At 39.1% G+C, this 16,780-nt stretch overlaps 1 protein-coding gene across 1 annotated transcript; it reads right to left on the bottom strand.

The window, feature by feature from the left end:
* Positions 1-1,854: 1,854 nt before the first annotated feature.
* On the bottom strand, positions 1,855-15,870 carry LOC5574354 (transmembrane protein 177). Its single transcript, XM_001661339.2, has 3 exons — positions 15,611-15,870; positions 2,298-2,754; positions 1,855-2,234 (listed from the first exon to the last, which is right to left on the bottom strand). The coding sequence occupies exons 1-3, from the start codon at positions 15,766-15,768 to the stop codon at positions 1,908-1,910; spliced, it is 942 nt and encodes a 313-aa protein (XP_001661389.1). The 5' UTR covers positions 15,769-15,870; the 3' UTR covers positions 1,855-1,907.
* Positions 15,871-16,780: the final 910 nt, after the last annotated feature.

Here is a 16,780-nt window from a genome sequence, read left to right as displayed (position 1 = left end):
TGGGAAGGTCTCGAGTTTGAATCCAGTATCCAGGTTATTATTAAAAGTGGTTATTAATTCATCGTAAAAGTAGAACACTGCATTTGAAGTGCAGTGTTAAGCGATTTTTGGTCATTTATTTGTTTTCAATTAATTCTGTGGCAGTTGAATATAAGCTGAGATAAATGCTTATACCGTTAAGTCACCAGTCACCGTGCGGCCTCCATTCACCGTGCACATATACAAATTCTTACAGAATATTCATACAATTTTCACAAATCATTCTTTTGTCAGCAAAATAAGATAAAACTGATGAAATGAAGTAGTTTTTGTCACAAAGCATTTTGAAAAACCTAGTTTATGCAGTCAAAATCATGTGAATTCTGTTTGATTATGAGATTTTTCAATACTCTTAGTAGAAACACCAAAAATTCACATTTTTCGTTTTAACGTTAGATTATGAAATTTTTCAAAATTTCAACAAGTTTTCCCTGTGGATACTAATAGTAAGATGTATTTCATCGTATGAGCAATGAGATTTTATGCAGATTAGAATTTTTTATTGTGTCTCAGTGGAAACCCAAATGCACGGTGAATGGACCCACCTCAGTATATATGGTTCCTATTACCGTGCATTAGTGTAAAAGGCATGGAATTATTCGATTATATTAGATTTATTGTTATGTCATGATTTAACTACTTCATATTTAGTTTTAGAGTGAATATGGAATGGTTTGGACAAAACAGGCAAACCTCCTATAACGATTTTAGTAATAAAAAATTAATATTTTGCCGATTTTTAAACTTTTTACGTTTTTATTGTAAATGAAGATTTGAATGCACTTAAAAATGACTGCGTACACTACTAGCAGCATTGTTGCTCCATCAACAACGTTTCTTCAAGATACGAAATAAAATCATGACGAAAACTATACGCACGGTGAATGGTGCACTAGTGTGCACGGTAAATGGTGACATAGAACGGTACGAGGTGACCTTAACATGACAGTTGCAAACATAATTTTTGAGTATTTTTTTGTTATGTATCACTAGTTTTAGATTTTTCCCTGAATTATGATATAATTGCACGCTACGTAGTGGTATTCTAGTACGCTTCAAATTATTTGGATAAGTTATAGATTTTTTTGAAGTGAAATTTTTTTTTAAATGCACGGTGAATGGTAGCTTGACGGTAAAGCGATTATGAAGTTGTAGAATAAAGTCAATATACAACGCCACGCTTTATAACTTCTTTTAATTTGTGAGAACAACGTCTGAACAAAGGCTTCACATGGAAGTAATTAAAATGTTGTTAAACATTATGCTGAATTAATCTGCAATAATGTTGTTTGTTAAATTAGCGTTGTCAAATCAACAGTCCTTATAAGGCTAAGTGAAACCTGAATAAATATAATTACAATATATGATTACAATCACTAAATGATAAGTAGCCCAATAATTTCGCCAGATTTGCTTGAAGAATGTGTGCGTAGCAGCTGCAAAGTAGTATAAAAAAGCAACTATTCAATATGTATTTGTGAAAATTTGCTTAATAAATGATTACAAAATAGGCTAATGTTACTTATGGAGGGGTCCACCAATTTGAGAAAACAGAACGAAGAGTTTTAGCATACACTAGCGATCGATCAAATAAAATTTTGTTTTACTACAGTCTCTTCTCAATTGATTTGAGTATCTTTAAATCAAAAGCAAAAAAAAAAAAATGATCAACAATAGCGCCACGTCTGACTGCAACCAGTAATTGGAATCGTCTTTTCCATATATTTTATTGATTTACTGCTCTGTTCGGAATTTGAAACAAATATAAAAACAAACTTGTCTTGGCCAATTCACCACATAAATAATGCTAGGAAATACGAGCTTCAATTTTATTTATTACAACATTTATTTACATCGGTAGATAAAAATTAACTTTTATTATTCGTTGGTAGAAACTCCTTGTATCCAGATTCGAAAAACTCCTTCCTCACCGTTATGGGGGCGGCTTTTTGGCGTATTAGATAGTTCACGTTTCCTTTGGCAGTATAGTAGTCATCGCCCGTCAGCTTGCGAACAGCAACATTTTTCTTCAATACTTTATCGTAAAACCGCGCCCCAGCATCCACAACATCTGGGCCAAGCTGAGCCAGTTGTTTGTCAACGTCCGTATCGTAGTAAATTTCGGTCATGTCTTGTGAAAAAGAATACAAGCCATAGCCGAACACACCGCAAATTGTGTAAAGCATCAATCGCAACTGAAATAGATAAGTAAAATGTATGAGCTATTCTATGTAATAAGAGACGTTTGAGTTACTTACGGAGAGTGGTCTGACGTAAAAATTGCATCTTTGGTTGATAAGTGATGCAGCACTGTAAGTGAATACCCAAGTAACGGTAGGGATGATCGCCTGTACAAGTCTTTTGTTCGAATTCAGAGTTAAAATCTCCCGCGCCATTCCGAAAACTTGTTCGTCTTCCGACAGAACGAGACATTGGTCCAGCAATTTCCCACCTTCCGAAGACCAATCGACTTTCCGGTTACCGATCAGCATGTCGGTTTTCTCGATATCGGCCGGGCTGTCGTAGTCATAATTGATGGGTATTCCGACGACTCCTCCGTAGCGAGCTTTCATAGATCCGGCATTGCACAAGTCGAAGCCGTAAATCATGAAGGGTGAAACGAATTTCCGTTCCAGGTCGGATAAGTCCAGAAGCTGCAAGGCACGATTGAAGCGTTGTTGAAGTTTTTCCGACACTTCTCTTTTTTGACCATTTCTGTAAAGAATTATGAGAACAAAAGTCATGGAATAACTAGCTCAGGACCTCGAACCTTTATCTACAGGGTATTTCAACTACTTAATAAACGCAAGAAGTGTTACATAATTCTTTAGTAATAATTCATATATTGTGGATACTGTAACCTTTCAAAAAAGTTACAATATTTTGTACCATAGCTCACCCTATTGAATTTGTTTTTTTGTTAATAGTCTTTTGTATATAATAATTTAAGGCAATTAAATTACATTGAATTTGTGGTCTAGAAATAATCAAATAAAAATAGAAATTTAGAAAATGAATTAGAATATGAATTAAATGAATTTAATCCCAATACCTATCCTACTCCTTTTTTCTTGGTGTCAGATGCCCTTTACAACCCTATTATAATTTGAATTTAAAAACCAATATCCCCCTGACACCAAAGACCGTGTGCACCAACCACCACCACCAACCATATTGAACGTTGGTTACACGTCACTGCACAATGGATCCCGGGACCAGTAATTCAACAGATATAAAAACCCCATGCATCGTTGGATCGCTCTCTTATTCGGTAACGAAATCTTAAACAAGCACGTTCGGTTAATCCGGCTAGCCCCAGTTATGTTTCTGTAAATCGTACAGTGACGAAATAGTTCCGCCAAGTATCCGCGAGAGTACTGCTAGTATCTTCCAAGCAGTCCGAGTTTCAGTGTAGTGAACGGACCTTCAGCATTGACGCAGCCGTGATTTGTGTGCTGTAAACGAAGGTGTGTAGTGCCACAAACCGTTCGAGCAGCAGGGTGCGCTGTACGAACAAGCCACGTGGGCAGGAGTCGACAGCTGACGAGCACGTCGTGCCTAAATAGTGAGCGAGCAACGCGCCGGCACCGTCTTCGAGGCCCACATCAGGCAGTCCGAGCAAAAGTAGGTGCAACATTCTTTTTCCCTTCAAATCATTTATCCTAATTGAAAACAGAAATAAATGTTATGTGAATTCAATATTGGAAAACAATTCTTTCTTGACTACGTAATCCCTTTTCTGTCATCTGGGTTGATTGTTCGACGGGTGCAAAAAGCATGGGAAGTGAGTCCGCCAAAAGTTCAATTTCTCCCGGATAGACCCTGAGGAGCAAGAGGCAATCAAATTACTAGAATAACCAATTTAAACCTATAGAATAAAACAATATATTTCCGCAATAACTATCAGTAAGAGTAACTGACACTGAAGAAGACTGCAAGTGGTAGTCAAAATACGCGTGTCTGTCAAAGATAAGCATTTAGGGCGGAATTAAAAGGTACAAGGTACTCCAATCTACTTTTAAGTTTCTCTTTTTGAGATTCTGCTCAGAGGATTCGAACATTCATTAAAGAGATTAATTTTCTGTTGAAGTGCATACTTCGCTTGAGTCCTTTTTGATGGTCCTAGCAGTCCAGCTCGAGTATTTGCATCGAACATATTGATGAAGTAATTTATGGTTGCTCAGTCAAGAATAGATGATCAATTTGGTGAGCTCATTCCATGCTTAATTTTAATATAGAATAATTATGAGAAACATTTTCATCATAAAACTAATTGGAATGTTAGTTATCACACAAAGTATGAATGATTCGTCACTATAAGATTTTACCAAAACTCCTGTTCATGCTTAACATTACATTCAAAGACATATACCATTCTGCTTAGCTATTTTTTGTCATTAGCTTAGCTTAGAGACTGACTACACATTAGTATGCGTGTAATGCGTGTAATCCAACTAACACCCACTGTCCGGCAGTGATATTATGGAAAAAAGCTGTCTGCAATGCTAACCGTTTATGCTTTGCAGAAAGCTTTAGTCCAGGAGTTAGAAGGTGATAGCTCACGTGACCGGCGCCGTTATTGACTTTGTAATGTTTTGTTTCTCGACAGTGCACATTGAAGATGTAAAGCTACTCCCAAGCCACATCTGTCGGTTTCTTATATACCTTGGATTATTCTGGTCAATCACGGAGTAGCAACTAAGAATCTTACGGTCATCAATGCTGAATGCTTATGCTCCTCCAAAATACTAACGGTAATTCATAACGGATTCTAATTTTTTAGAATTTCCTTTTTGAATCTTTCATATAGATTTCCTCATGAATTTTTTGAAAATTTTTGCAGGAGTTTATTTGGGAATTTACTCCAGGATTAATCTAGAATTCGGTGCAATGACTTTTATAGTATCATTTTTGTATCTAAGAAAACAATATTTTGAGTAGTTTTCCCCTTTAAACCTAACGTATCGTTAGAGGAGTTCCTGGTTGAATTCTTTGTGAAATCTTTAGAAAAATTAAACCTCTAGGGAGCCGGATCCTATTGTTGGCACTTTTGATTCTCTTCGGCAGTGGGTTTTTTCGAAACCTACCGATTTCATATTTGGCCACAATATGCATCATACTAAAACACTTCTTATTGCAAAAGTTCAGACAATTCAGCCGAGAAAAAAACCCCATGGAAGTGCCCAAGTAGCTCTGAACCCTAGTGGAATGTTTTAAAATTATCTGTCGGAATTCGTGTTAGAATCCGAAAAAGCATGCCAGGATAAATATTGAATAAATCATTTTATGAATTTTTACCAGCTTCCTGACGAAAAAAACACTAAAAGTCCTAAAAAAATTTCTAAAGTAAAATTCTTAAAAAAAAAATTTGGGCAACTTCACCAAACAAATAATTCACTTTCGTAGCAAACCAAGCAATTTTGAAATTTTCCTCCGTTTACCAGTTGAGGATGAGAGAAGTTATTTCAACTTCCTACAGGCTACGCCCATGCAATATATCAAAGTTTAAGCGCCCAATAAAACTCCTTTCTGCAAATGACTCGTAGTTAGCTGAACATGTGGAGAACATCATCAATTTAGGGATAGTAGAGTTAGGTGGGGCAAAAGTTCGACCTTAGTGGTATAATCAAAATTTCCAGGAAAACAATAGCAGTTAAAACAAAACAAATACCATACAGCGAATCTTCAACATATTGGCTATAATTTTGCTGAACAAACTTGTGTCAGAATGTTTACCCATTTTTAGTTATAACAGTTTCAAAATCGATTGTCTTATTCGAACTTTTGCCCCACCGGTGGGGCAAGAGTTCGAATCTAGTGTGGGGCAAAAGTTCGCTGGCTAAAACACAAAATATCGATCCTTTTATGACAGACATACTTTACACCAGCCGTAAACTTAAGTTTGACGAAAAATACACACTAAATTTCCATCAAAAAATTGCCCAAAACCGGGTTAATTGTAATATACTCAAAAATAGCAGTTTTTCGCAAAACTAAGTGGAAATGTAAAATTTTGGTGACAGTTTTCACACGATCAGACAAATTTAACTTAATTTGAAGATAATATGTGGATTTTAGGCAGTTTGCAAATTTTTCCGTGATTTTATACATGGGTCGAACTTTTGCCCCGCTGATTCGAACTTTTGCCTCACTATGGGCCAAAAATTGTTTTCAAGCATTTATGCAAAAACTAATACACCTCAAAGCAACCTTATGATAGGTCTAGAAACGCGCTTACATAAAATATTGAAAAAGATTTTATCTTCAATTGGTTCCATGCAATGAAAGTTTGACCAAAAATTACAATATTCACGTCGAAAAACAACAAATAGCCATAACTTTTCCAAATCTCAATCAATTTTTATGATATTTGGATTGAAAGTCTCTTACTTGAATAGCATTCAAACTACCATGATATTTATAAGATTTGTTTTGAATTGAACTAGAAATCTTAAAAAGAAACTCTTACCCCACTCGAACTTTTGCTCCACTTTACACAAATTATTTCACGCTGAATTTCAACTTTTTTGACCCCCTCTACCACATTATTTGTATAAATCACTTGATAAGCGAACTCAGATGTTCAATTCCAGTTGACATTTGGTTTTACGGAACTTTACTGCTGATTAAAAAGATCATCATCTACAATCAGAACTTGATTCTAAAAAGAGTACGGTTATTATTCGTTGGAAACTTGAAAATAAAAATAAAGTAGCCTTCATTATTTCAAATCAGCACAAAAGTTCACAACTAGTCTTTGAACATCTCGTTTAGAACTTCAATGCAAAGTTCAGTGAAAACTTTAACCATACTTAAAACAAAGTTTTCTCAGACTTGAGAGTAGGAATAAAGTTCGAATGTAGACTTCATAGCCACTTGCAATGGTTTGAAATGAACTTGTTTTGAACTTCAAACGCAACGTTCACTTAAACTGCTAACCGTACTTATTATAAACTTCTTGGAAAATATAATCAGAATAATTAGAAAGCTCGCTTACAAGAAATCTCTAAGAGACCTGTTTATTGTGCTACCCAGTATTTGCACAGGGTGAGCTTTCATCAGTTCTCATTGATCAATAAAACACAGAAAGAATGAAACGTACTAAGATTAACTACCAGCGATATGGAATGGGGAACATAAGTTCGGTACTCATTGTTTCCTCGTGCGACGGAGATTTTAATCAATCTATCCACGATCCAATATTCTATTTCATCTACATGCATTGATAAACCGTGTTTGAATGGAAAATACTTTTATTTGATGTGCAATACTTGGCACCACAGTGAAGTCCATTCCCGTCGTTCCCAGGCGAAATTCATGCGTAATCTCTTCACGGAACACTCCAGACACAATTTAACTCTTATTACACTACGTTGAACACTGTGTCGCGTTAAAAGTCGTGTTTTTTTTATCCATTCACTATTTTTGAACAATTTCAACAATTTCGATTGAAAAAGGTAGACTACTAAAAATAAAACAAACATGGAAATGTCAAATGACTCATGGTCAGATAAAAGTTCCGTGTGAACTTCTTCGAACTTTCAAGTAAATCTCGATTACTTTTTCAAATCGACGTAAGTAACTTTCATTCGGTTTTGAGAAAATTAATTAGGAAGAATCACAACCTGTCTTCTAAAACTGTTTTAAAATGAATCACTTTTATAACATTTTTTTACCGTGTACATCGCCCAAATTTTTCATACAATCAGTTCGCGTTCAAAAACTAGGTAGTTTCCATTATTTTCCACAAAAAAAAGTTATAACAAAATGTTAAGCCGTTTCATTCAGTTACTTTCGACGTTTTTGTACCAGTGTAAAATCGGCTCAAGTAGTGTTTTGTTTTGATTCGTGGTTAAGTCACTTTGTCTCCCCATACAACGGAGCGGCGAAAGTAGTGGTTAGGTTGCGAAAGTGGAGAATCTTACTTTCGTCGTTTTGTAAATCCGGAAATTAAACGTTCTAAAAGTGAAAAATCAAGTTGAGTATGAGCGGAACGTGTGGAATTTCGCCTGCGAAACACGTAGGATCGATAAAGTAAGTTTGTTCACTATTCTGACTTGAGACTATTTGAATAAGTTTTCGAGAAATATAGAGTTCCAAGTTAACTTCGAAGAGAATTTAAAGTTCAAAACAAGTTTAAAAATAGGAATGCCGTAGTCCAAAACTCAGAAATCAGCACATCAAGTAAATTCTTTAGCAATTGCACAACACGTGTATGGAGCAACGGTATGAACTACGTTTTCAACTAGGAGAGCTCGAGTTCGAGTCTTGCAGCAAATATATTTATAGAACATTGTTATCAATAAAAAATTGAAGGAAAAATAGTTCCCCAACACCATGAAGAGTTTAAAACAGTACATGGAAAATGTATTAAGCTTACAAAGCATTTCTTTTACTTTTTTCTCCTTATTAAAGTTTATTTTTGAGCTGAATTGCATTTCTTATAGCACCTCAAGGGAACTTTTTGTGAACTGAAGTTCGGATAATTACTTAAAAAGTGAGCTGCATAGCACACTATTCAGCACATTTCGATTAGCTGATTAAGCCTAAATATGCTCTTTTATCTGAACTTTTGGTTGCTTGGGGACACCTTATGGTTTTACATTTTGTTCCCGTAGTAGTCGACGAATGTATCTTATTCGCGTAATGAAGAACATATGTGGTTCTCTGAGGTTTATTATATTATCTCATAATCCTGCTCGTTTATATTTTAAGTGCTTCTGGTAAAGTTGACCAGTAAATCAAATACTATTTGATAGTTTTCTTCTTTTGTATCCTAATTGAAACAGATCATGGTTTTCCAATTTGATCTTGGATCTTGGTCTTTGATCTGAAATGAAAAATACTGGTTTGAAAATTTGAATTTACTGAATATTATTTGTTGAAGTCCGATTCTCTCCAGCTATGAGCTGTGGATATAGGAAAATTCAGAATAAGGTATCAATCAAGAACTCTCTTTTTTGATTGCAATACGCAGTTGATCCAATTCCGTTTCAAGTACCATGCCCACACAGTTACGGATCACCCACAGTGACGGATAACTTTGGCGTTCAACATCGGGTAACTCGCTCAAAACATAAAAGTTGACGTAAAACATATTTTTCTCATGTTATACTATTTGTCTTCTACCATTTGTAATGTTAAGCACAACGTTCAACCTCTAAATATCGGTGTATTTGACAAATGTTTAGTTGGTACCACACAGTATCATTATATGGTCGTTTTCTGTAAGAAGTGCCGTCAGCATTCATAAGCTCCCACAGGTAAATTCAAATGTTATAGCATGTTTTATGCTCGTTCGCTTCGATTTAGTATGAATTCATCTTTGGAAAACATTTTTCTCGATTGTTGATTCTAAATACCGAATATTAGCACTTTTAACTAGGGATCCATAATATGGGCAAAGAAATAATTGTTTACCACGGTTATGGATCACTTCCAAAGAATGTAGATTTCTGCCATTTTAAGCATTGGATTCGACATTTTCAGACAATAGCACTAAGGATAAAACTCATCAAACGTCAAGGTTTGTAAATTTCATTTTTTAGCCGACAAAAATGGGTGGAAAACTTGGTGTGAAGCGAAAACAGTTCATGTCTCAGTTACTACAATGCAGCATCACAAAAAAGGGCATTTTCCTTTGTTTCCCGCTCGAACACTGCTATTTTTTGCAGTAATATGTGACGCATTGTTAACTTTCGCCAAATCATGCAATACGGATGCATTGAGTTGAAAATCTCTTGGTTTTGCACACTGATCCGTAATATGTCACAATTTGATCCATAATATGAACATTGATCCATAATATGGTTTTCAGAAACCGATACAATTTTTAATTTTTCTGCAATCCTATGTAAATATTATACCCAAAATAGTTTACTAACCGAAGTTTCAATTTGAAACGATTCAATTAGTTCTTTTAAGTTACCATTTTATGTTTTCCATGTTGTTGTATTGAATTTTATAGGTTGGACTCCACACTGTTTGATCCATGACTCATGGGGTCATGGTATAAATCAGCTTTGCTTAAGTCATGAACTTCTCAAATTTCTAACGTGATAGAGAAAATTTGTTCAAGAGATTTCTGTACATATAAATAGACTACAAAACTTCCTTGTAGTGCAGCTCAACTTGATTGAGGAGTATCGTTTTCAATCTATTATGTTCAATTACTTTTTCATCACTTATGGCGTTATTGTTTGGCGAACCTAGTTTTGCCCTGCATTCGCTGCACAGCTGACAAAAGGTGGTATTATTGTTGAGATAACGAAGTTACCTAAGTAGTTCACTATTCCCGGAGTTACTATAGTCAACCCTAGCAACCTGATTGTTTAGCAGGTATAAGCAGTTATAATAAATTTTCATTCCACCTTCAAGCTTACACCAAACCAGACGTTCTTTCATTAACTCTCAAGTGGTTATGGGCCCAGGACGTGGCCGTAGCTTGAAGTAAAGTTTGTCCCTGTTCTCAAGATTAGTTTGATCGTTGAAGAAGCGCCATGATTCCGAGGGATGTAGACCAGCAGCAGAATTCAAGCAGTAGGACGAATACGACTAGAGGCGGTGTTGCGGCCGGATCTGGAGACGGCGTGCGAGCCGGTGGTGTAGTTCGTGCCTACGGGAATGCAGTGAGCCTTCCAGCGATTGAAAAACTGAAGGGTCGTCAGAACTACTCATCATGGGCGTTCTCAATGAAGATGACGCTGATAAGAGAAGGGACGTGGAGAGCTGTTCAACCGGCGGATGGCGAGGAAGTTGATCCGGAAGCTAGTGAGCGAGCGCTGGCAACAATTTGCTTAACGCTGGAGAAGAATAACTACAGTCTTGTCCAAACCGCGACCAGTGCTAAGGACGCATGGGAGAAACTCCGGAAGGCATTTCAAGACGACGGGCTGATTCGAAGATTTGGATTGCTGGACCGCTTGACGTCGGTGAAGCTGGAGAACTACAGTACCGTGGAAGACTATGTCGATAACTTGGTGTCCACGGCTCACGATCTTAGCGAGATCGGGTTCGAAGTGAATGACCAGTGGCTGGTTTCGTTATTGTTGAAAGGACTTCCAGAATACTATCATCCGATGGTAATGGGATTGCAAGCGTCCGGCTTGGCGTTGACAGCTGATATGGTCAAGGCTAAAATCCTTCAAGACGTCAAGTGGCCTATTACATCTTCCGGAAGAGAAGGCGCACTTTATACGAAGCACAACCCTCACAAGTCCAGAAGACCAAAGGGCGCGGTTGAAAGGAAGGATAAAACCTGTTTCACTTGTAACAAGCTTGGACATTTCGCAGCGGAGTGTCCTCAGCGGCAGAAGCAAGGTCAGAATTCAAAACCGAAGAGCAAGGCTTTGTGCGCGATGATGGCTGTTGGCAAGGGCAGCGCAGAAGAATGGTATTTCGACTCTGCAGCTAGCTCCCATATGACGAAAAGCGAAGATAATTTTACGAAGCAAGAAATCTTTGCGCACCCCATCGAGACGGCGAATAACCAGTGTATGATGTCCTCAGCGAAAGGAGTGGTGAACCTTAAACTTCAAGAAGGACCCATCGAAGTACAGGAGGTTCTACACGTCCCAGATTTGGCAACAAACCTTCTTTCAGTCAGCAAAATCTGTCGGAAGGGTTTGACGGTGACGTTCACTTCCGATTCTTGTAAAGTCTGTGATGAAGATGGAGATGTGATTGCTTCTGGGACCGAGATGAATGGTTTGTACCGGCTTAACTGCAAGAAACCGGAAACATCGCTGATGACAACAGAAACGAAGATCTGGCACAGGAGGCTAGGACACCTGAATCAACAGAGCATGAAGAAACTCGAAACCATGGCAGATGGAATTGAACTGCGGACGGAGAAGACATTCGATTGTGTGACCTGTGCTACAGGAAAACAAGCTCGAGATCCTTTCCATTCAAGCACAACGAGAGCAGAAGGATTGCTGGATTTGGTACACACCGATCTTTGTGGACCAATAGAAGAGCCCTCGTTAGTTGGTAGTCGTTATTTTCTAACATTCGTTGACGACGTCAGTCGCAAGGTGTTTGTCTACTTCTTGATGTCGAAGAGCAGCGTTAAGGATGTGTTTATGAACTTCAAATCCATGGCAGAGCGGCAGACTGGAAGAAACTTGAAAGTCTTGAGGTCGGACAATGGCTCAGAATATGTCAACTCGGCGATGGAAGCGTGCATGGGAAGAGACGGTATAATACATCAAACAACTTGTTCGTACACGCCTCAGCAGAACGGAGTTGCCGAGCGTATGAATCGGACGCTCGTAGAAAAAGCAAGGTGCATGCTGAACGATTCGAAACTCTCAAAGAAGTTCTGGGCAGAGGCAGTCTCGACTGCAGCATATCTCGTCAACCGGAGTCCCTCACGTTCATTGGAATCTATAACGCCAGAAGAGGCATGGAGTGGCAGAAAACCAGTGCTGAAACATCTCAAGATTTTTGGTTCAAAGGCGATGATTCATGTACCCAAGCAGAAGAGACAGAAGTTCGACCCGAAAGCCGTTGAGGGAATCTTTGTCGGGTATGCGGAGAAGTCGAAAGGATACCGTATTTTCATGCCCAACGACAGCAGCATCGTAACAAGTCGTGACGTGAAGATTATCAATGAGGGAGAATCTTCGGCGATTGATGAAGAGTACATAGGTGAAGTCGAATTCATGGAGCTTCATTCGTGGATCGAGCAGATTGAACAAACCGAAGTGGTTCCCATAATGCAACATGATGCTGTTTCTGTTGTCGTTCCCGAGGTCGTTCCACATGATGACGATGAGATGTGTCCCTTGCTCTCGGATGCCGATTCCAGTGAAGACGAGTTTGCCGATGCTGAGTCGCACGTTGCGCTCCCACCGCAATCAACAAGACTAGCTGATGAGCAGCAATTGTCGAGGCACAGCGGTCGGGAGCGCCGGTTACCAGGCAAGTACAACGATTATATTTGTTATAGTTCTTTTGCTGGCCCTGATGAATTCCCACAGAACGAGTCTTCCGATGTTACGAGTGACCCGCTGAGCTACAATGAGGCGATCAACAGACCGGATCGTGAACGATGGATTGCTGCAATGGACAACGAACTCAAGGCGCTAGACAGCAACAACACGTGGGAACTGACCGACTTGCCCGAAGGAAGGAAGGCCATACGCAACAAGTGGATATTCAAGACGAAACGAAATGCAGATGGTGAAATCTCCCGGTACAAGGCCAGGCTTGTGGTGAAAGGCTGCTCACAACGTCCTGGGATAGACTATGAAGAAGTGTATTCTCCAGTGGTGAGATATTCAACCATACGATACATGATGGCTCTTGCAGTGCAGTATGACCTGGACGTGGAGCAGATGGACGCTATCACAGCGTTTCTGCAGTCGGACCTAAAAGAAGAAACCATCTTTATGGAGCAGCCAGAAGGTTACGAGAAGGATCCAACCAAGGTCTGCAAATTGAAGAAAGCCTTGTATGGATTGAAACAATCGAGCAGAGTGTGGAACCGGCAACTGGACGAAGCGATGCGGCAGTTCGGACTTACTCGTTCCAGAATGGATCCATGTCTGTACTTCAAGGTGCACAAGAATGAGATGATCTTCGTGACGATTTATGTGGATGACCTGCTGATCATTACCAACAACGCGTACTTGAAGAAAAGGCTGAAGGAGTTCTTGAACAATCGCTTCCAAATGAAGGACCTTGGCACGGCGCAGTTATGTTTGGGGCTACGAATCAATCGTGATCGGAAAGGAGGCACACTAAGTCTCGATCAGCAACATTACATCGAAGAAGTACTGAAGCGTTTCAATTTGAACAACTGTAGACCTGTGGCAACCCCAGCGGATCCCGGTAACAAGTTGGAAGCTTCAACATCTGAAGAAACGGCTGAGGAGATTCAAGAAATGCAGAACGTTCCCTACAAGGAGGCAGTGGGATGCTTGACCTACCTGGGCACGAGGCCGGATATTTTGTTAGCAGTAAACAAGGTCAGTCAGTTCAGTAGTAATCCAACCCGTCGCCACTGGGAAGCTGTGAAACGAATTATGCGGTATCTCAAGGGAACCATCGATTATTGCTTGGAGTACAGCAGAGAAGGCGATCCACAATTCACTGGTTATACAGACGCGGATTGGGGAGGAGATCCAGCCAGCAGGAAGTCAACGACAGGTTACATCTTCAAGATGATGGGAGGAGCAGTTTCCTGGAATGTAAAACGACAGGCGTCAGTTGCGTTATCATCATGCGAGGCGGAATTTGTAGCACTTTCCCACACAACCCAAGAGGCCCTATGGTGGAAGCAGCTATTACAGGAGATCGGAAGCCAGCGTTCGATTTCTATTTTCTGCGATAATCAATCCGCGATATGTATTGCTCAAAACGAAGGATTCAACCCCAAGACCAAGCATATTTCGATTCGATTCCATTTTGTGAAGGACACTCTGGAGAGAGGAGATATCAAGCTGTATTACATCCCAACACAACAGCAACCCGCAGATGGCTTCACCAAGGTTCTACCGAAGCAGAAGCATGAAGTATTTCGAAGTTATTTAGGAATAGTAAACTAAGCAGGAGTGTTGAGATAACGAAGTTACCTAAGTAGTTCACTATTCCCGGAGTTACTATAGTCAACCCTAGCAACCTGATTGTTTAGCAGGTATAAGCAGTTATAATAAATTTTCATTCCACCTTCAAGCTTACACCAAACCAGACGTTCTTTCATTAACTCTCAAGTATTATTAGTTCGGGTTGGACCCGGCCGGATCCACCCTAGGATCAACCCGAACACAACGAGATTCGCTCTGCCTATTGTTTGCGATCCAACCTGAGCGGGGTCTAAGTGTCAAAAATGGATTGTTTACATTTTTGTAATTATGGTCTTATCCACTGGTGTACTAAATCAACTCTAGAGGTCTCCAAGCAAACTGCCACGAATACCAACGCACAATCAATCTTACACAAGTCGATTTCCTCAGAATGAAAACGTATCGATGTTTGTTTGACGTCATTGAGCTTTCGATCAACGTCAGTCCAATAAGGAATTGGTTGTTTTGCGGCAATTCTGTTTATATTTGTATTCTCACAGCAAACAAAAGCAATGTTGTGACAGTTCTCACAGCAAACAAAGAAAATGTTGTCAACATTGCACTACTACGCAGGGAACTGGATTGGACTCTGTCGAAGAATTTTGACACTAGAGCGGGTCCGTATCACGTGGGGATCAAACGGGAGCGAGCCCCGCTCAAGTGTCACAATTTTCAGACCGAGTAAATTTATTACACTGGTGGATTAGACCATCCAAATCAACGAACATAAAAATATGTTAGTAACAAAAAAAAGGTTTGCCAAAGCAATCGGCATTATTCATTAGATTATTTATGAGACATTCTTTTGTCTGTGAAATTTGATAAAATTGTGTGACTGATTGTTCGAATGTAGAAATAACACAGTTAATTTGACTTGACTTAAAAACCGAAACGCCATTAGTGATCTTAAACCCTGGATTGCAACAAAATGTTGAATAATATAACAATATTAATTTGGTATACATTACAATAGTTCATGAAGAACAATTTGAAATACTCACTTGTAAGCTTGAAACAGCTCCTTGTAATAACCGATTCCAACTGTATGCGGGAGATAGTGGCCTCCGAACAGCCCAACGGCCAATGCCGTCGACCCATAGAACACCACTCGACGACCGGTTTCTGTGATGAAAAACGGAATCTTGCCTGCTCGAACCATGATTCAAAGTATTTCAAAATTTCACCGGCAAAGTACAATGTTACTCAATCACAACATTGAATTTGTTTACGTTTTGCGAGTCTTCTGCATGCAGGCACGTGAGATATAGGCCGTTTCATGTGACAGGTCCGTCTATGCATTTGTTTACATCGGTGAAGGACCGGTGCATACACGAGGCTGTCATTTTCATAGAAGAACTGTCAAAAAGCTTCCCGATCAGCTGTTTTGGAACGTCATGTGAATAGGCCTATCGGAGATATCTGCCAGCACTTGCTTTGATGCTGTCAGTGTGCGCCAATCTTACTAAATGTAAACCCCTCGTCCACGGGGCGCGTCCGTTTGAAGCGAACGTTATGCGATTTTCGGTGTTTGATCATAGCACATTGTTCATCTCGGGGCAACCGTTACCGTCATTCAGTGTTATACTCGATACCAAATAGGTGAATGATTGCATACTTGAACATTTTTCTTTGGATTTCTTTGTAAATCTATTTCATTTCCTCAAGCCTGATTTGCTGCTGAAAAGAAATCGCTAGAGAAATTTCTCGCCGATTCCTTGCAGAAATTTTCTGCAGCGATTCCCGTTTGAACTGACATTAAAATTTTCTTTTCAACTGCATACTGCGATCAGAAAAAAGCGCATTCTTGATCGATTCCTTGCAGAAATTTCACATGCATCAAGATCGGCCAAGAAATTACTATTCAGCAGCAAATCATGTCCATCGATGTCCAGAAACAAAAGTAACTTGAAACGTCATTTGATTTTCATGCACCCAGCATTAGTGTGTGAATTAAATATTCATGATGACACTGCTATCGGAACAGCTAAATGTCTATGATCACGTTACAAATGGACGCAGCCTTTTACAAAACTCCTTGTGTAAAGATGGTTACCGCTGGAAGCTGAATTTCCAACGTGTTTGACAAGCCTGGAATTTTATCAGCATGAGAAAGGACTGGAGATTCAAATTGTAAATCGTAACAATACTGTTACGAAGCAAATGCGAGCCAA

Source organism: Aedes aegypti, chromosome 2 (assembly GCF_002204515.2).
Source record: "Aedes aegypti strain LVP_AGWG chromosome 2, AaegL5.0 Primary Assembly, whole genome shotgun sequence".
NCBI classification, from domain to species: Eukaryota; Metazoa; Arthropoda; class Insecta; order Diptera; family Culicidae; genus Aedes; species Aedes aegypti.
Note: the sequence above shows the minus strand (reverse complement) of the source record. Positions and strands in the feature narration are given on the sequence as shown.

Bases quoted from the DNA above. Each gene is read 5' to 3' on its own strand.
- LOC5574354 (XM_001661339.2), bottom strand. From the start codon at position 15,768: ATGGTTCGAGCAGGCAAGATTCCGTTTTTCATCACAGAAACCGGTCGT. The intron at 2,755-15,610 runs GTGAGTATTTCA...AATTCTTTACAG, and splicing joins GAGCTGTTTCAAGCTTACAA to AAATGGTCAAAAAAGAGAAG. The intron at 2,235-2,297 runs GTAAGTAACTCA...TATCTATTTCAG, and splicing joins TTTACGTCAGACCACTCTCC to TTGCGATTGATGCTTTACAC.